Below are 20,792 nucleotides of genomic sequence, written 5' to 3' on the forward strand. Positions count from 1 at the left end.
GACTTGGATTTGTTTTATTTTAAAACAGATTTGTTACTAATTTTTTTGGCATATTATTTTTCTATAAATAGGGAGTGCTTTATTCATAGAAAAATTGAGAAAGAGAGAGAGAAAGGGAGCAACAATGTAGGGTTTTCAATTAGGATTTGCCGCCGACACAAGGCTAGGGTTTTAGAGAGAAACAAGAGGGGTTGTCTCTTGGTATAACTCTAGGGTTTGGCAAAGGGGATTGATATACACCTTGGGAAACACTTGTCAAATTGAGTCTCTTGGCCACGGGAAGAGATTCGGGTTTTGGGTAGAATTAAGATTAATTCTTGTAACCCAATTGGGAATTTCTTTGTAGCGTTACTCTTTGATATAGTGGAACGGAGGGGCTGCTCTCTCCCCCAGACTAGGTCATTATTGGACCGAACTGGGTAAACAAATTATCGTGTTCTTTCTTCTCCTTTATCTTTTATCGGTTATTATTATTATTGCTTATTCCGCTTAATTATTTGGTTGCCGTTCTATTGCTCCACACATCAAGTTTTCATTGGTGTGATTTTAAGACGAATTCACAACAATTGGCGCCCACCGTGGGGCAATCGGAACAATTTGAAGTGAGCACCATGGGTTCTAAGTAGGATATCGAGGGACTTTCCAAAAGCAATTTGGAATTGTGGAAAGTGAAGATGGAAGCAATTTTAATGTTCGGGATGATGGGTAAAACATGGAGTGTTGTTATCCGGTGCCTCGAAGATAAAAGGTTAATGGAGATGGCGAAGATGGTCGGCCTGGAGAGGCGGTGGTAATAATACTCGACATCAGCCTGGAGAGGCGGTGCTAAGAATACTCAGGTTACTTCTGAAACAACAACTTTATTATGAGGATGCGGAGGTGCTAGTGGAAGTTGGGAACCGGTGGAGTGTTGAGTCATGGACGTTGGATACTCCTATCACATGTGGTCAAAGAAGGAATACTTTGAGACTCTAGAGCTAGTTGAAGGTGGAGTCGTTCATCTTGAAAACGTAAAGCTTGAAGGTTCAAGGTATGAGTTCAGTTTGTCTTACGAAGTTTGACAATCGTGAGTTTCTTTACACGATGTGAGGTATGTTTCTGAACTTAGATGCAAAGACAGTTGGTCATGCATCTATAACTAGTGGTGATTCTCGTAATGTGGTTGAGTTGTGGGACTTCGGGTGTACCTGTTAGTGACATGAGTTTAGTTGGACTAGTGAACAAGGTTTACTAGGTGTTGAACTGAACTGGAATTGTTGGAGACTAACAATAACTTGAAGTATGTTTCAGAGGAGTTGAAGAGGTCTTGCGTGTTACAAGGTGGAGATCATGGTGGGTATACTTTGGTGGAAACTCAGTTTGAGGTGGAGTCTTCCAATAGTGGTAGACAGTCAACATTAGCTCTTGGCTATCTAATCGTAGATATGGAGGAGACTGGTATTGTTGAACCAAAGGGGATGACCATGGAGACCTTGTGGATTATGTTTCAATTGTGGCTGAAGAAGTGCAAGACCTTGAGAGGATCTTCAGGGAGGCAATTGAAAGCAACAGGTGATCAGACTTGGTAACTTGTGAGACTACTGGAGGTAGTTGGATACAAGGAGAGTTTGATGTTGCAGCTTGTGGAACCACCTAAAATTCCAAGGTTGGTTTGGAGCCAAGCAAAACTTCGAGAGTACGGAAGGCATTCCGGGGTCGAAGAGTGGTGAAGGCTTGTAGGGCTATCGCAAAAAATCCATGGATAGTCGGAGGCAAGCGATTCTTCAGGAGGATGGAAAAGGCACAATCCGGGGGCTGAAGAGGGATGGTGGAGCTTGTTGAGCTATCTAAAATTCCGATGATAGTTGGGAGCAAGCGTTTCTTCAGGGAGGTACGAAGTTGACCACTTCGGAGTCTGAAGAGGTTGCGGTGAATCTTGTGGGGCTACCTAAAATCCTATGGTAGTGGGATGCAAGATCTTCATGAGAGCGGAAGGCATTCCGAGGATGAAGAGGGAGGTACAATCCGGTGATCTTGAATAGAAGATTCAAGATGGAGAGAGCAGCACGGTGGTTGATGGGATCACCAACGATTTAAAGGCAAGGTGGAGAATTGTTGGATATGCCTTGAAATCTCAGTTACAAGAAGTCAGAAAAATCTTTGTTGAATCTTTTTGTATATTTGATGTTTTGAAGATTTTTTGGGAAAAAAATATATTTTCTTGGAAGATACTTTGACTTGGATTTGTTTTATTTTAAAACAGATTTGTTACTAATTTTTTTGGCATATTATTTTTCTATAAATAGGGAGTGCTTTATTCATAGAAAAATTGAGAAAGAGAGAGAGAAAGGGAGCAACAATGTAGGGTTTTCAATTAGGATTTGCCGCCGACACAAGGCTAGGGTTTTAGAGAGAAACAAGAGGGGTTGTCTCTTGGTATAACTCTAGGGTTTGGCAAAGGGGATTGATTACACCTTGGGAAACACTTGTCAAATTGAGTCTCTTGGCCACGGGAAGAGATTCGGGTTTTGGGTAGAATTAGGATTAATTCTTGTAACCCAATTGAGAATTTCTTTGTAGCGTTACTCTTTGATATAGTGGAACGGAGGGGCTGCTCTCTCCCCCAGACTAGGTCATTATTGGACCGAACTGGGTAAACAAATTATCGTGTTCTTTCTTCTCCTTTATCTTTTATCGGTTATTATTATTATTGCTTATTCCGCTTAATTATTTGGTTGCCGTTCTATTGCTCCACACATCAAGTTTTCATTGGTGTGATTTTACGACGAATTCACAACATTATCCAAAAGTAGGGATTGATCCCTTGCATATGCAACAAATGATATCTTTCAACTAAGTCTAATTATATTTGTTTTGTTTTAAACATGAGCGATTGATTGCTTGCGAACAATATTTGGTTTTTGAAACTACGGCTCTAAACAGTTTTGCCCAACACAGTTTCTTTCGAGAGCTTAAAAGTTTTATGGAAAAAATGCAATTTTTTTACTTAACATAAATAAATGTCAAAATAAACTTTATACATAAAATTATGAGTTTAGATTCAGGCTTTACTCTCACTTGTGTTTACAATTTGTACGTTGGTATAATTTATAGCTTACATGTGCCAAGGTACGATTATTCAAGCACTCTATACTTTCATTTCACATTGATCACATATACGATTCTTGAATTGATTATATAAGCGCAAATGCAGTTTGCACCAAAGTACGATTCTTAAATTGATTATACTTTCACTCCACTTTAAGCGCAAACGAATTACGTGTCGGAGTAATATAACCTGTTTTACTGTTACATTTGCCACTATAAACCACTACTTTGAAAACCTATTAAGCTATTACCGTCGTAATTGTATCAACCTTAATCAATCAATTATGTTCCTTTGAGCTTATAAAAAAAATAATAATTATGTTCCTTTCAGAGCAATTTTAATAACTATAATGAAATTAAATGCAATATTTCATATATTTTATGATTAAATTAGAGAAAGAGCAATGAATTTGTTCCTCATAATTTTCCAACACATCATTTTATTTCTACGACTTTTCGCATCACATCACTAACATATTTTTCTCTCTTAAGTGTCAAAGGGGTGTATGGTGTGTCATGAAATATTTTCCTCAAGAGAAATGAATTTTTGAGGACACCAATATATAGTATGGTTTATTCTAGTAGAATCCTATTTTTCTGCGCATAATACTTTCATTCAACCAAAAACAAAAATCATAAAATTGAGCTAATTCTTTTTATCAATGGGAATATAAAAATGAGTTAGTGCATCTTGATTTTATTGAAGAGAGCTGAAAACTTGCAAAAAAGTCACACTCCATGCATCAACCTTTAGCTAACCACATACACAGATCAATCGAATGAATAAAAGATGGGAGATGAATTGATTTAGATATATTAATTAATCAATATGCTTGAATATATTTGAATTAAAGCACCATAATTCCCCCAACATTGATATATAGTAGCAAACACACAAAGCAAAAGTACGTACCGAAATTAAACAAACGAAAAATAAAAAGTAAAGATCATATGCATGATGCATGTTTTATGTTTAAGATCAATCATCAAAGTTGGCCGCAGTCAGCGATAACCACCGCCTTTGACGTCTTTCCGGAGCTGGACCCTACTTTCTCGATCTCCTTCACCACATCCAATCCTTCAACCACCTGACCAAAAACCACATGTTTTCCATCAAGCCACTCTGTCTTCGTCGTGCAAATAAAGAACTGAGATCCATTTGTACCGGGCCCCGCATTCGCCATCGAGAGTACACCAGGACCCGTATGCGTCTTGATGAAATTCTCGTCAGCGAATTTGGCACCATAGATGGATTCTCCGCCGGTACCATTACCGGCGGTGAAATCACCTCCCTGACACATGAAATTAGGGATGACACGATGGAAGGTAGAGCCTTTGTAATGGAGTGGTTTTCCGCTACGACCGACTCCTTTCTCGCCAGTGCAGAGTGCACGGAAATTATCGGCGGTGAGAGGAGTTGTGTCGGCGTAAAGCTCCATAACAATACGGCCGGCGGATTGGCCTCCGACGGTCATGTCGAAGAAAACTTTAGGGTTAGACATTTTGGTAGGTTGAGCAGAGAACTGAAAGTTACCTATTTGAGAAGAAGAAGATTGCAATTGAGTTGGTTTTGATGAGATTTTATTGAGTGAATGAGAGAGAGGTGGTTATAAATAGTTGACACGTGAAACTGATGAATAGGTAAAGTAAGAAGCTATAGTTCAGTTTTAAGAATTTGACTACCATTATTGTGGGAGGATCTGATTCCAACTTCCTGTTCAATGGAATATTTGATTTGTTGCATGGCCACGCAATTTTGCATTTAAATTGTTCGATTACGATCGACAAATTAATAAGTTAACATAAAAAGTATAAATAAAAGAGAACCAATAATATTTTTACTAAACTACTTTTATTATTATATCTTATAAAAAAACACATTTATCATATATTAGCATATATTCACTTCTTCTTTTTTTTTAACAAGATATATATTCACATATATTATTTTTTTTGGTTACTACAAGATATATTCACATATATTAGTGTATGATGTAAACATATATCTAAAACTTGTATGGCTAAAAATGTTAGTACAGTCTTACGGTCTCTTTTTTTTTTCTTTTTTCTTCTTGAATTTGTTCTCTTTTTTCGTTCATACATCAACATGGGAATATGCTTAGCTAATATCCACATTATATATGCTATCCGCACTACGAAATACTTCACTTTTTTGTCTATGGCATTGGCAAAATGTTCGATAAATCTACTTGCAGCAATCCACACAAAAAATCTCATCAATATATGTATGTATCTGTGAGAAGGATCAAAGAATATTTGTAACATTTTGTTATTTGCATATAACAATCTTCTAAAAAATAAATAAACCAACAATAGATTACCACTAAATTTGAAAATGAGATTAATTTCTATATAACTTACAATGTTAATACTTTTTACACTTATATAAATCAAATTACCAGTTTGTTATATTTAGATGCATGATAAAAAAAGTTTTAAGAATACAAAATAAATTCATTTTAAAATATGTGTACTACAGATGTTTGCTTCTTGAAACGAGGAGTAATGCATATAATATAACCATATATTATACTACTGAACTCCACACATTACTAGTAATATATAAAATAAGAGAGATTAATGTCGAGGACTAAAAAATTTATCAAAATCCAGATAAAATTAACAATCTAACAAAACTCTGCCGGTTCAAAGTTGTATGATATTACTAACTAGGATACCTGTTAGTATTTTCTTGGATAAAAGCTCAACTTGGTGTGAAGAAAAACAACAAATATAAAAATGCTCTCATAAGCTACATACAAGATACAACACAAAGACGGTCTTTTCAAACCTAAACTTTAGAACTTCTTGCTAGTTCTCTCTCCAACCTAGTCTAATACAGGATTCTGTACTCTGTGGAAGGGTCTCGCATGGCTGAACTAGAGAAGAATTATTAGTCTACTTCTTCTTAGATTTGCTTGATGTAGATTGAGTATACGCAGTTCCCTGGATATCAAAATGCAGGTTAACGAAAGCAGTATCAACAAATCAATGATGTTAAGTTTAAATCATCAATTAGATATATGCATTTCTGGGCAAAAGTGTGAAAAAAAGGAGGAAACAAATCTCAAACTTCAGAAACAGGAACATCACATAGAAATTTAGGCATAAGTGTCACAGACAATAAAAGCATTAGCACACACCTGAAGCCATTCATCCATTGAAGCATCTGTAGTCTTAGTCCCGACTTCAACCTTGGTAGATCTTTTTGTTTTCTGAGCAGATATTTGCGTAATATAAGAGAATAGTCAGAAGGAGGATCAAGTAATATCCACGTGGTTTTAAAAAATAGAAAGCATTGTATTACCTTAGAAAGGTTCTGTATTTGACCATTAATCCATAGCCCAAGTAGGACAAGAAGTGCAATTCCAAGAGTAAAAAGAAACACAGATTCCATGCTGAATAAAACACCAGGCTCAACAACTTCAATAGTGCCATTATAGAAGGTGTTTTGGTATGGATGTTGATCTATCTCATATACAATGGTGCCCACAAGATCAAATGGTCCAGGCTACACAACAAAAGAAAATGGTCAGGCTATCCGGCATGATAAATATAGAAGAGGTTTTTGAATGTTACTCGTAGACAAATGTGAAGCATTAGCCTTGCAAAAAGTAAAGAATACCTGCAAGAACTTGCTAACAGTAAATATATATGGGAAACTAGCCTGAACTGAAGATGGCACAGAGCCTTTGTTGAAAACCTGCACTTAACACAACACAATTACTATTTGCTAAAAGATCGTATCAACAATAACATAGTATCACAGAACCACAATCGACTGATTTGAAAATCCTTCGTCCAAACATACCCTATACAATTATGTTTGAGATTTTTAAAATTTAATGCAGATGTAACATAATAGAGGCATCAAATTTATTTCCGAGTTTAGCCAAAATAGAGGCATCAAAGTTATATTGATTATATTACAGGTAACAAACATAAATAAAAGCAGATAAGTATGCTTCAATGGAAGTGGTATGGATGAAAACAGAAATGATTAATCTAGACATTTAGTAACCAATTTCTACCTGAACAGTAAGGTTTTGAACAAGAAGTTGATGATCGAATGGAAGGTGAAGACTGGCCTTAATTGCAACAACCTTCAAACTCGACTGCCCTGTTTTCAATCCATACAACGAAATTAAGCAACAAATACATTATTCTCTCACTTTTTGGTTTTGATGGCCTCTGACACAAGCAAGAAAATAATAAAACAGAATTGCAAAACTGTTGTAAATCAGTTTTCACACAAACAGTAATGAATGTTGAGTTTTAGAGGTTTGTCACACGACACAAATGTATTCAGTTACCATCATTTTTCAGACCGACCAGCAGCTCTGCCTCTTCACCACCTTTTACCACTACATCAAATAAACAAAAACACAAAATTAACACAAGATTGTTTGGGGATCATTCATCATAAACCAAACCTAATCTTATACAGAAAGATCTTTACATTTTGCATTATTCTTTGGGAACACAACGACAGTATCAATTCCTGGGGCAGAAAGGAAGCTCCCATCAGCAAATTCTTGAGCATCATCAACAATTCCAATATCACTCACTTCACCTGCATTCTCCACAGCTTCATCTGATTGACACCTAGCAACTAGCAAGACGAAGAACCACATTCAATAATAATGGCCATGCACAGAATACATGGATATACATAAAACACCAAACATGTATGGAAAGTTAATTACAACAAGACCCAAGATCCATGTTTGTTTTCATAGTAGTTTCTATTTTTAGCATTGAAGTAATACTAAACTCTATGTTGTACTGTTTCATTGATTAGGATCAGTTAAGGATTGAAGAGATTGTTAATATTCACATCACATTTCATTGTCACACTAATCTGACCCTTACAGACACAAAAAGCTACTGTGAAATTGATGCATCATAACTAGATAAACATTTTGACTGTAAATTGAAAATTGAAAACAACACAAGCGTAGCATTAAATTACAATCGATTAATTAGGTCACACAAAATTAATAACTCACGATCCAAAAATAAAAAGTCAACCCCACCCCAAAAAAATAAAATGATTTTTAATAAAAATGAAACACAGTGAAGTAAAAAAGGAAGAAAATAATGCATAATCTATCAAAATAATGATGGGATGATAGACGAGGAAGATTGAAAAGAGGAAAGAGATCTAGACCGACCTTGAAGAAGAGGGGAAGCGAGGAGGAGGAAGAGGAAGAGAAGGAAGGAGAAAGTCGAAAAGTTGTTGATGAGCGCCATATCTAGGGTTTGTAGTGTGAGTCGTTAATTCTGATGATGATGATGGAAATAGAACCAATATAGAATAGATAGATAGATAGATAGATCACAAAATTTTCAAACCAGAAAAACTCAGGAATTTAGTAGAAAATCGTTGTCGTTTTGTTCACCTGATACTACCAATGCCGTCGTTTTGATCAATGAGATTACTTACTTGTATTTGACTTCATTGTTATTGTTTTCTACTGCTTTCTTTTTCGGACACAATTACTGCCACTAACTTTCTCCTGTCATACCTTCATAGTAAATATTTTCTACGGTATTAGCATTTAGCAGAAGTATTTTTATTTTATTTTTCGAATTTTATGATATACGCAGTATTCGGTCTGGTCCTTATTATAAGAAAAAATGTGATTTCTAAATTCATGAAATGTTTAACGTATCTAGATCATTTTATGAACTATATACATCAAACATTTAATAAATTTAAAAAGCAAATTTTTTTTTATAATAAGGACCAGAGAGAATAATACACGGTAAACATTTCTCTTAGTAATGACAGCTGCGAGACACATAAAATGGATTTTTCTCTTCCGCTGAAATTTTTTCATAGGCGAGAATTATGAATTGAACTTCTGACAACCTCTTTAAATGGTTTAAAATGCTTACCACTTGCACCAATTAATTTTTTTTTAGTAACACTGACATTAAAGAGCTACATGACATGATTATGTGAACAACTTAATTTATGTCTTTTTTTTCCCCAAATAGTGCCTTAAAGTAGATAAGTTGAATGTTCAAGATTCGAAATTCACAAAAAAAATGTTGTCTCCAATATGTGATGTTTGAATTAAAAAAAGTTCACTAGAGTTTTTTTTTTTTCTCTTTTTTCTCGTAATTTTTTATTTAAATTAAGCAGTTTGGTTGCTAGAAATTCCACTAGATAAATGGGAGGGCCTGAGTTCGAACTCCAGCCGTCCCTAACAACTAAGCTAAGTTTACGGGATATAATAAGAAAAGCATAGCTCTTTCGCAAAATCATTGTGTATTTTCGATTATGATATAGAGACCCGTGTGAGAAGAAATGGCAATTGAGCTACAAAAATTTAACAAATTTTCAAAACGCATCTTCTGCAATTGCAATGATGTTAGGGGTGCAAAAAAGAAGTATATTTTGGTTAAACAAGGACCTTTGTCTTTGGGCCTGTTCTCTATGGACAAAAACGTAGTCTTGATTAGTCTCATACCCGTATTTTGAGAAAACTTCTCAACCCACCAACCACAACATTTCTCCCCTACTCTTCCCCCAAAAAATTCGGAAAACGTTTTCCGAATTTTTTATAGTGTAAATTTTATACTAGGAAAACACTTCGGCAGAATGTATTTTCCGAAATTTTTTTGCGCGCTAGGAGGATAGGGGAGAAAAGTGTTTTAAAAACCGAACCGAACCGGCCAGTTGGACCGGTCGAACCGGGAACCGGAGCCTTTCCGGTCTGGTTCATATCTTGGATCGTTCATGCAGTTGGACCGATGGGAACCGGAAAAAACCGGGAAAACCGATGAACCGGAGGTTCCCCCGAACCGGCGTTTTGATTACACCCGTTTTTATTTTCTACCAAAAACAACGTCGTTTTGTTTTTTTGTTTTTTTTTTTTTTTTTCAAGATGTGTTTTGTTATTATTAATAATAATTAAAAAAATGAAATAGAAAAATTAAAATAAACTAGAATGAAAATAGAAATGAGAGACAGAGACCAGTTGTTAGCGTTTGAAGATTCAGAAACAGAGACTCGGATTCAGAGAGATCGAAGATGAGAAAATAGCAAGCGACGTGAGAATTGAGTTTATGGTAGCAGACATGAAAGGATCCACCTTCAAGGAAAAATATGTGAAAGAAGAAAATTAGAATTAAATATGGACTTGCAGTCTCACAGAGAAAAAGAAAGAAGAAAAATGCAGTACATAGTAATAAAGGAAAAGTGAAGTTAGATAGAAATGGCGGCTGCAAAACATGTAGCAAATATTATATCTACAGTTTAGGGTTTGTAACTTTGTATAACATGGTTTGGGCTTTTTTAATACATGAATTCAAAATAGCCCAATTTAGTTGCCGTTCATTTTTTCCATATACAAAAAGGTGTCTTCTAGATCATATGATCTTTATGAATATAATATTATATATATTTTTTTACAGAATATTACAGTATATATATTTATGTTACTATTAACACTCGCCACCAAAAAAACTCACATGTTTATATTATAGATAATTTTTTTAAATGGGTTTGTTTATGAAATTTTCAAATTTTCATATTTTTTATGATTTTTTTAACTATATAGAGACCGGTTCAATAACTATATAGAGACCGGTTTATTCTATCGGTTTAATCTGATTTAATTCGGTCTATTATGCAGTTCGACCAGTGACCCAGTGGTTCGACCAATAAACCAGTGACCCAGTATCCTCGTCGGTTCGATGACCGGTCCGGTTTTTAAAACACTGAAATGTTGTGGTGGGTTGAGAAGTTTTCCTATTTTGACAAAAACAAAAGTGTTACAATAAAAAACTCACGAGTAAATTAACATTTTATTTTAAGAAATCTCACATTGAATGTGAGTTGATTGGACATGGATTTATAAATAATTATAAGAGGCAATTCTGATCTTATAAGTCGGTTTCTAAAAATTTACTTGAATTGTCAGCATTCATGATCATCGATCACAGTTAATTTATTATGCACAGTTGTATTGACAGCTTCAACTCTCTTCGGTCTTGAAGTCTCTATTTCAAGGGTTGAGTGGTAATTCAGTACACACATCCCTCAATTGAAAAATGAGCGATGATTTTTTTGTTTTCAATTTTCTTCATGTACTATTTCTTATCTTCATTTCCACACATTTTAATTCCCAAGCATGAAACAATTTTAATTCCCTAGCCTCGATTTCTAAATAATGTGAAATTTTTCTATGTAGCAGAAAATATATGATCGTATAAAAACTATGAGCGTGTTAGCCACTAGGTTAAGTCTAGTGATGAGAAATTTTAGGTAATATATTATAAGTTATGAGTTTGATCCCTAGTTCATTGTAAACAAAAAAAAAATTGAGCATGTGAAATAAAAAAACTTATATGACATAAAAAAATACCTTGCCATTCGAAGTTGCAAGCACAAACCAAAATGTTGGGGACACAACACAACACACAAAGAATATATGCCTATGCCAAAACCAAACCAATGTCAGAAGTAACGAAGCTCATGAAGCAACAAAGTGGAGTATATAAATTATAAACCTTATGTACTCGTAAGAGAGTACATTAATTTGCACTACATGAGACAAAAAAGAAGAAGAGAAACAAAATGGAGTGGGTGCACTCGAAGAGAAGGGGTCCAGAATGGAAACATAGTTGGAGAGGGAAGAGCATGGCATCTGTTTCTGCACCTCCATTCCACTTGCTTATGATCTTTGGAATTGTGGTTAGCTTATTGTGTCTTTCACAGTACAATCACTTCAAGGCTCAGATACATAACACAGCTATCAACTTTCAGTTTTTCGTTTTTTTCTTTCCATTCTTGTTAATGTTCTTCATTGTTTCATATTCTACTTGGGGAAGGGGAAGGCTCAGCTTTGAACATTTTTAGCGATGATCAATCTAATTAATTACTCCACAAGATATAGACATGAATATCTGTATATATTATTATCAGTAAACAATGTATGAATTTTAAAATGTACTCAAAGGGTTATCAAAATAGTTAACTAGTTTGTAGGATATATTTTTAAATTTAAATTTAAATGCACATGACTTGGTTGAGAAACATAAATAAATATTTAAAACCTTCAGTTGTACAATTTGTGCTCTTTCTTTCTCCACTATTTGTTATTATGATAAGTGCTCTTTCTTTCTTTCTTCAGTTGTACATAAGTTGTTTTTGTAGCAAAATATACTATAATATGTTTTCGCAGTTATTTTAGAGAATTAATGAAAATAAGCTGAAAAAATATATGAAAAATCTCTTAATATGTTGTTATAAGTTTTTCCAAACGATCTCGCAATTTTTTTTTTAGAGAATTTATGAAAATAAATTGAGAAAAATATATGAAAAATCTATTAATCCGATGTTATAGGTTTTTTCAAACGATCTCGCAAAATTTATGTCAGTAAATAAGATCAATAATTCATCTAAACAAACTCTGTCTTAAGCTGATGTTGTTTGTAATCTTGTATTTTCTCAAAGATGGAAAATCATCTTCATCTTTCTGACGGTTTATTTAATTATAAGTTCCAAATACGATTACTTTTTTCCATTTGAATAAAAGTTTTCTTTTTTCTGTTAAAGAAAAAAACTCATCATTGATTAAGAGAATAGTTTAAGTCATCTTTATTGTACAAAATCTCATAGTGCATATCTTACTTTTGATATGAGTGGGAGGAGGGAGTGGTACTAATCCATTATTGCTGAAGTGGGACATGGTTCGTACCAACAATTTTGATTTATGCCTGAATCGAAAAACAGAGAGACACTTGTGAATTCAATTCTTAACTTGAACATACAAACATTAAATTTTTTAGGAAAATTTATCGTTCATTTGAATTTAACAAAAATTAAAAAGACTAATCTCTGTATTGCGCACATAGATACCTAATTTACTCAACAACAAAAAAAAAGACACTTGTGCAATAAATGTGGACAAGAAGGCAATATATCTCGCAAAACATAGCTCACAAAAAACATATTACTAGTATGTTACTTCGTATATGCTTGAACTAGATTCATAGGAACAGACTATGAGAGCAATTATTTAAGTAAAGACGATGATATTCATATTGAAAATTATAGGAGTGACTAGATTCGATTGGGGTTATATACTCCAACAGAAAGCAAATACCGCAGCAGCCAGCAGCAGGTCTTTGGACGGACTAGTGAGCCTGACAGTGACATTACACTCACACCAAATTGGCTTCACACAACTCGTCCTTCTAGGCCACTGAGTACTGACCATATATTTTATTAAGTTGACTGAACACAATGGTAAGAAATATAAGTTACTAAAAATCTGGCGCATGAGTTTTATTATTTTCCAAGATTTGCTCTCCTTAATACTTTAGTATTTATTTAGAATTATTTAATATATATTAATTCTTTTTCTCAATGTTTTGAAAACCGGACCGGACCGGCCGGTCCGACCGGTTCGACCACGAACCGGTGCCCTCGGCGGTCCGGTCGACTAGCAAGAACCGCTAGTCAGTGGAACCGGTCAAAAACCGGTGTGAACCGGTATGAACCGGTGTGAACCGGTGTGAACCGGTGAACCGGTGAACCGGAAAACCGGCCGGTTTTTCTCTCACTTAAAAAAAAAAAAAAAAAAACTGATTTTTTAATTAAAAAAAACGATGGATTGAAATTGAAAGGTTAAAAAATCAAAAATCTTTCCTTTCCAACCATAGACTCAAACACGTGAAAAAATTTTATGAACGGTTCAATATAAACGGTTCAATAACGGTTGAACCGATCTGACCGGTTGACCCTTGAACCAGTTGTCACAACGGTTCGACCTCCGGTCCGGTTCTTAAAACATTGCTTTTTCTTATAAAAAAAAGAGTTGTAATTATATAATTGGTTGTGTCTAATAATTAATGTTTAGGTAAGTACTCATCTAAGAATTTCTCTTAAGATTGAAGGCATGTTTGGTGTATGATATCGTAGATTTTAGAGTATAGATGATGAGTTGTTACCTTTTAGAAGAAGCATAATTTTTTTCCCATAGAATTGAATAATCAGGATATATATATTAATAGATGGTTATGCTTAAATATGGAACATTCGTTAATATTGTAGGTTGAAGATTCCAACATTCATGCAATATGATAATCCTATCTTCAGACTCATAAGAGACATACCAAATAAATTGCTTACATTAAAAGACTTAGAGATGATGAAAGCCATGACAGAATAGCTGAAGCAGCCTTTATTGCTGCAGAAGTCGGTAACCTTGAGTTTGTATCAATCGTTATGAGTGCCTATCTCGATTTAATATGGGAGTTGAATCGAAATATGGTCAAAGTATCCTTCAGATTACTATTTTGCACCATCGTGATAAGGTCTTCAATTTTATTCATGAATCAGCTAGTCTTGTCAAAAGTTTCCTCAATTCTTTTGTGGATAATGAAAACAACAACTTGTTGCATGCTATTGCAAAGTTAGCACCACAAGATCGCCTCAATGTAGTTTCTGGAGAAGCTCTACAATTGATGTTGGAACTGTCATCGCAAAGTTAAGTTTGTATTAAGTTTATCTCTTGGTCAAACCTACTAATTTGACCCATTGTGATATTCAATAATGCCGCAATCTCATGGTGTACAAAGAAACAAGCAGTAACTACACTCTCATCATGTGAAGCTGAGTATATAGCAGGTACATTTGCAGCATGCCAAGCAATTTGTTGAATTCAGTAATGAAGGAGATCAAATGTGAAATAGTGAAGCCTTTAATTCTCATGATTGATAACAAGTCTGCTATAAGTCTTGCTAAAAATCCAATTTCACATGGCAGGAGCAAACATATTGCTACCAGATTTCATTTCATAAGAGAACAAGTGACAAATGAGATGATTGAGGTGCAATATTGTCCAACAGATGTACAACTTGCTGATGGTTTTACTAAAGCAGTAAAACTTGAGAGGTTTGAGTTTTTGAGAAGGAACTTAGGCTTGGTAACTTGTGCATCACAGTTATGAATTAAGGAGGAGTGTTGAGAATGTGTAATTCATAACTGATCCTATATGTTTGTTAGTTAGTTTTAATCAATTGAAAGTTGGTTAAAACAATTTTTAGGTAGTTAGTTAGTTAGCTAAACTACCAAGTTAGTTAGAAATTAGTTTCTAGGCCAATTAGTTTGTTACTTGTCGTCTAAGTAACACATATATATTTATTTTTGTTGATAAATTTTTGCTTATATTTTGAAACGCATAGTAATATAGTATAGTGAATTGCGGTGGTCAAATAGAAGATTAAAAAATATGTATCGGAATTAACAGGAGATTATTAGTAGTATTATTTTAGGCAGTGAGGCTGCTGTGTGTAGTTGACACACACACGTAGTATGAAGTTAATTAATTCCTAAAGTGAGGCAGGTAGATACGTAGCAAGCCGCAGGTAGCTCCAAAATATCATCATCATGTCAGGCCAGGCCCTTACCGTACAACACAACCCACTGACTGACTCACTCACTCACTAACGTCATGGTGCATATGCCAAATTGCATTTTTCAAATCAAAATAATACTATAGTACTATATTGAATTGAATGATTGAATGAATAAAAACAAAAAATATAGCCACCACCACCCCACACTTTATACGAGTAAATTTCTCTTTCTCTCTTTTCTTCCTTTACAAAATCAAATCACACAATTCACGAGGAAAGACAGAGCTTCTTCACGTGTTTCTTTCTTTGTAAGTGACTCAGCTCAGTGAATGAATGAATGAGGGTTGGTTAGTTTAATTAATTAACCAAATTAATTATTACTTCCTCCTGAATTAATTATTGCATACTATTAAAGTACTAATATTATTATTATTATTATATATCATATGATCATCATATCATTTCATTTTCATCACATACACACACAAACACAAACACATACGGTGCTGTGAGTGAGTCTCATGCTTTCGGTTAGTTTTTCTTTCATAACCCTTTCCTTTCTTCTTCTTCTTCTTCTTCTTCTTCTTCTTCTTCTTCGATTAACATGCTTTCGTTTCATCAACATCTCACGATTCAATCTAAATCATGCTCCTCCTCCTATTATTATTATTATTATTATTATTATTATTATTATTATTATTATTATTATTATTATATGCTTTCATCGCACATTTTACAATGCTCTTCATTATTCGTTCTTTCTTCCCAGATTTGGGGCTTCGTTATATAGGTAGGAAACTAGGGATCTTCAATTCCAAATTTGGGGCTTCGCCGCTCTTCATAATCATTTTTCTGTTCATAATCTATTTTTAATTTAAACAATGGATGCAAACTGTTACTAAACCTGGAATTTACCACTTCATTAGCAGCAGCATGGTTTACATTTTCTCTCTGTTTGGATTCACTTATTTCATTTTATATCGTCTGTCTACCATAAGCAGCACTTCTCATATTCTTTGAGAGAACAACTTATAAAATTGTCCATATCTTGTTTTTACCTTATTTTACTAAGCTCTTGAAGAAAATAGCTTATACCAAAATTAGACTGTTTATCCAAACAAACAGGGTTATTATTTTTGTTTATCATTAACTTTTAAGATGCCCTGTCTGCAGGATTTTGAGCACTACTACTGCAAGTGCTAAGATTTTACTGGAAAATGTCTTCCACTCCAATAGAATGGTCTCATCACAATGGAAATGGAAATCTTAAAAATCCAGACTTGCTACGTAATGTGGCAGAAATTGAGGAATTTGATTTCTCTAAAGTATTAGATAAGCCAAGGACTTTGAACATAGAGAGACAAAGATCGTGTGATGAGCTATCAATAGCCCTTTCTCCGCGTCAATCCTTCATAAAAGCTGACAACTTTTCTCGCCATGGAGAACATCTTGATAATGCATTTTCTCCTATGCATAAATCAGGCCTTAATACTCCAAAATCACTGATATTGGACCCTCATTCAATATTGCCTGAAGCTTGGGAAGCTCTGAGGCGTTCCTTGGTATACTTTCGTGGTGAAGCAGTTGGGACAATAGCTGCCTTGGACAATTCTGAAGAGAACCTGAATTATGATCAGGTAACATGTCTTTGTTACCTTTTTGTGTCTGTGTAATTTTTTATGGATTGTACTTATAGTTCTAGACTAGTGATGACATCCTGTTTTTTATGTTTTTATTATTACTTCCTTTCACATGCTGGATCACTGGCTTTGATTCTTATATACTTTTCTTGTCTATCCGTTTCGAGTTTCCTATGGAGGCCTAATATGGGGTATTATATTTGTGCCTAGGTTTTTGTAAGAGACTTTGTCCCAAGTGCTCTGGCTTTTCTGATGCACGGGGAACCAGACATTGTTAAGAATTTTCTCTTAAAGACTCTTCGTCTTCAATCATGGGAGAAAAAGATTGATAGGTTTCATCTGGCAGAAGGGGTGATGCCTGCTAGTTTTAAGGTATTCCATGATCCGGTCAGAAACCGTGAAACCCTGATAGCAGATTTTGGTGAAAGTGCAATAGGAAGGGTTGCTCCTGTTGATTCTGGATTTTGGTGGATTATATTACTTCGTGCATACACAAAATCTACGGGAGACTCTTCTTTGGCTGATCGGCCTGAATGTCAAAAGGGTATGCGTTTGATTCTGAGCTTATGCTTGTCAGAGGGGTTTGATACATTTCCAACATTACTATGTGCTGACGGGTGCTGTATGATTGATCGTAGGATGGTCAGTTTTCCAACTCTCATAATCTACTGTCTTGAAAATAGGCATTGAATATGATAACATTATTTTTCTATGTTTTCCTAACTTTGTAGATTTATATCGCAATGACTTAAATCTTGTGTATAAATCAAAACTCAAGTCATTATCTGTTTCTATGCTAGTACGGAATCCAATATGAATGAGAATAACAATCTAGTAGATATTCCATATGCAGAGTTATTCAAGATGTAGGCAATGGCAGGGGATATACTATGACTTTTGGTTATTTCTTACTTCATATTTTGTTTTATAATTTATGATTTCAGGGTGTTTATGGCTACCCAATTGAAATTCAAGCATTATTCTTCATGGCTTTAAGATGTGCCATGCAATTGCTAAAGCCAGATGCTGAAGGAAAAGAGTTTATGGAACGAATTGTGAAACGCCTGCATGCCTTGAGTTATCATATGAGAAGCCACTTTTGGTTGGATTTGAAGCAACTAAATGATATATATCGCTTCAAAACAGAAGAGTACTCACATACTGCAGTGAACAAGTTTAATGTGATTCCCGATTCTTTACCAGATTGGATTTTTGATTTCATGCCCCATCATGGTGGATACTTTATTGGGAATGTGAGTCCAGCTAGGATGGATTTTCGTTGGTTTTGCCTTGGTAATTGCATAGCAATTTTGTCCTGCTTGGCAACTCCTGAGCAGTCAGTTGCAATCATGGATCTCATAGAATCACGGTGGGAGGAATTAGTTGGGGAGATGCCTGTCAAAGTTTGTTATCCAGCCCTTGAAAACCATGAATGGAGGATCATAACAGGATGTGACCCAAAAAATACTAGATGGAGTTATCACAACGGGGGATCTTGGCCAGGTACTCTTATGCTACCAATCTTAATTTCATAGAATAAGTCTCTCTTTGTGTGTGTGTGTGTGTGTGTGTGTGTGTGTGTGTGTCATTTAATAAAAATACAAATTTTTATAGGGAAAGCAAACTTCACTCCATCATTAAACAAATGCAATAGAAACATAGGAATAATATAATAGATGAAGATAATTTGAGTGCACGTTTGGATTGATGGCGAGTATAGCAAAATTGCAGTGTATCATCATGATTTTAACAAAAACTACACTATGTAGCTTCAACAAAACCATGTGTCCTCGTGATTTCGTCAAACTCGCTATCATTTCAAAGTAGGTTATGACAGGTTATATTAGCTTGTCTCCAAACAAGGGCAATGCTAAAGCCAGAAAAAGAGATAGAATTTCTCTATTTATTATTTTCAACTCTTTTAGCATTTGCTTTTTTAATATGGTGATATTTGGTTATGGTGATTATAGTTATGTTATGGTTTTTGTCTGCGGCGGCCATCAAGACTGGGCGACCCCAAATTGCAAAACGTGCCCTTCAAATTGCTGAGTCCAGATTGCTAAAAGACAACTGGCCTGAATATTACGATGGAACACTTGGTCGATACATTGGGAAGCAGGCTCGAAAATGCCAAACCTGGTCTATTGCTGGTTACTTGGTGGCCAGGATGATGCTTGATGATCCTTCACATTTAGGTATTATAGCACTTGAAGAAGACAGACAGCTAAAGGAACCTTTGCTCAAGAGATCAAATTCATGGACTTTGTGATTTATTTTTATTTTTTTATCTTTCCTCATCAATTTTGACCTGCAACGATTGAAAAGGAAGAACTGAGTGGAAGAAGAAGGTGGGGGCAAACACTGTAATGAAGCATTCTGTGTTTTATTCCATGTGTCAAGTGTAAAGTGTTTGCGCATTCCTTCCATGGAATGCTCATATGTGTAGCATCTGCAGAGTTTTTAAGGATTCTCGATGGCAAAAGTTGTTTTATGCTAAAGGTGAGGTCATGGCTCTTTCTCTGGAACAGCGTACAGTTCTTGGTGCTGCTGACAATAGATTGTGTTTTCTTGATCTGGCATTACCACATCACAGAATGTGGTGAAATGAAATTAGAGTATAATCATTCATTCCCCCATTTGTTTAAGCATGATATGACTCTAACGATACAACAATCACTCACATATTTCAAAATAAAAAAATGATTTAAACGCGCACACATACATAGAAAAAAGTAAAAAATAAATCATTTGTTGTTATTATTATTAAGCATGAAAAATGTTTAATATTATGAAAGTGGTTTTCAACGAAACATATGAATGTGGCAAATGCGCGGGAAAGAAACAGCTCCCACCCCCTTTTCTCTTTGTTTTCATTTCCTTTTCTAACTTTTAATTTTCTTCATAAACTATCATTCTCTTACCAATTTAGTTCTTAAACTTTTAAAATGAACAAAAAGAATCTTAAACTATTCTTTCTTCCAATTATTTAGTCCTAAATGTATTAAAATCAATTAAAAAGTTTCTCACAAGTGACATTGTTTGGGTTTGGCAAAAAGTACCACAACAATTCATCACATTTATGGAATAATTAAAGACCATGATTTTTTTTTTTTAACTAATTAGATGTTTTTCATGATAGTTTAGAAATTAAGTTGATCTATTTTCATAGTTTTAAGAACTATTAACGACTAACTTAACCTGATCAATGTTAACCGAAAGATTAAATAGTTGGATGAGGTAATAGTTTAGGGATTTTAGTTTTTTTTTTTTTTGGTGAATAGGATTTTAGTTAATTTTAATAGTTTGGGGATTAATAGTTGAATGAGAGAATAGTTTAGGAACCTTTTGGTTGATTATAATGGTTTAAATAGTTGAGTGAAAGTTATTTGACTTTTTAGTGATTTTAATTGTCTAAGGATTAATTTGGTGAGAGTGTGATAATTTATGGCCTAAATTAAAAGTTTTTATATGAAAAATAACTAAAAAAATAGGAAAATTTCTCAACGCACCCACCCACTTTCTCCTGCACTCCCCAAAAAATTCGGAAAACGTTTTCCGAATTTTTTTTAGTGTAAATTTTACACTAAAAAATAGTTCGGAACGTATTTTCCGAATTTTTTTAGGTGCGCTAGGGAGTGCGGGGAGAAATGTTGAGGTGCGTTGAGA

General features: G+C 34.5%; 3 protein-coding genes across 4 annotated transcripts; 1 reads left to right on the forward strand and 2 right to left on the reverse strand.

The window, feature by feature from the left end:
• Positions 1-3,880: 3,880 nt before the first annotated feature.
• Positions 3,881-4,795, reverse strand: LOC123897160 (peptidyl-prolyl cis-trans isomerase 1-like). Its single transcript, XM_045947684.1, has one exon. It carries the CDS (start codon positions 4,587-4,589, stop codon positions 4,074-4,076), a length of 516 nt encoding a protein of 171 aa, XP_045803640.1. The 5' UTR covers positions 4,590-4,795; the 3' UTR covers positions 3,881-4,073.
• Positions 4,796-5,691: 896 nt separating this feature from the next.
• Positions 5,692-8,610, reverse strand: LOC123897159 (translocon-associated protein subunit alpha-like). Its single transcript, XM_045947683.1, has 8 exons — positions 8,283-8,610; positions 7,568-7,720; positions 7,422-7,472; positions 7,140-7,228; positions 6,734-6,811; positions 6,416-6,619; positions 6,252-6,323; positions 5,692-6,054 (listed from the first exon to the last, which is right to left on the reverse strand). Exons 1-8 carry the CDS (start codon positions 8,359-8,361, stop codon positions 6,007-6,009), a joined length of 774 nt encoding a protein of 257 aa, XP_045803639.1. The 5' UTR covers positions 8,362-8,610; the 3' UTR covers positions 5,692-6,006.
• A 7,086-nt stretch (positions 8,611-15,696) lies between these two features.
• LOC123898407 (probable alkaline/neutral invertase B) lies at positions 15,697-19,754 on the forward strand. Of its 2 annotated transcripts, none has more exons than XM_045949346.1 (5): positions 15,697-15,794; positions 16,660-17,123; positions 17,337-17,768; positions 18,071-18,629; positions 19,097-19,754. In XM_045949346.1, the coding sequence occupies exons 2-5, from the start codon at positions 16,704-16,706 to the stop codon at positions 19,393-19,395; spliced, it is 1,710 nt and encodes a 569-aa protein (XP_045805302.1). In that variant the 5' UTR covers positions 15,697-15,794; positions 16,660-16,703; the 3' UTR covers positions 19,396-19,754. The 2 variants fall into 2 exon arrangements, with proteins under 2 accessions (XP_045805302.1, XP_045805303.1); XM_045949347.1 differs by having other exon boundaries at positions 15,768-16,016.
• The last annotated feature ends 1,038 nt before the right edge of the window (positions 19,755-20,792 follow it).

Source organism: Trifolium pratense, linkage group LG7 (assembly GCF_020283565.1).
Source record: "Trifolium pratense cultivar HEN17-A07 linkage group LG7, ARS_RC_1.1, whole genome shotgun sequence".
Lineage (NCBI taxonomy): Eukaryota > Viridiplantae > Streptophyta > Magnoliopsida > Fabales > Fabaceae > Trifolium > Trifolium pratense.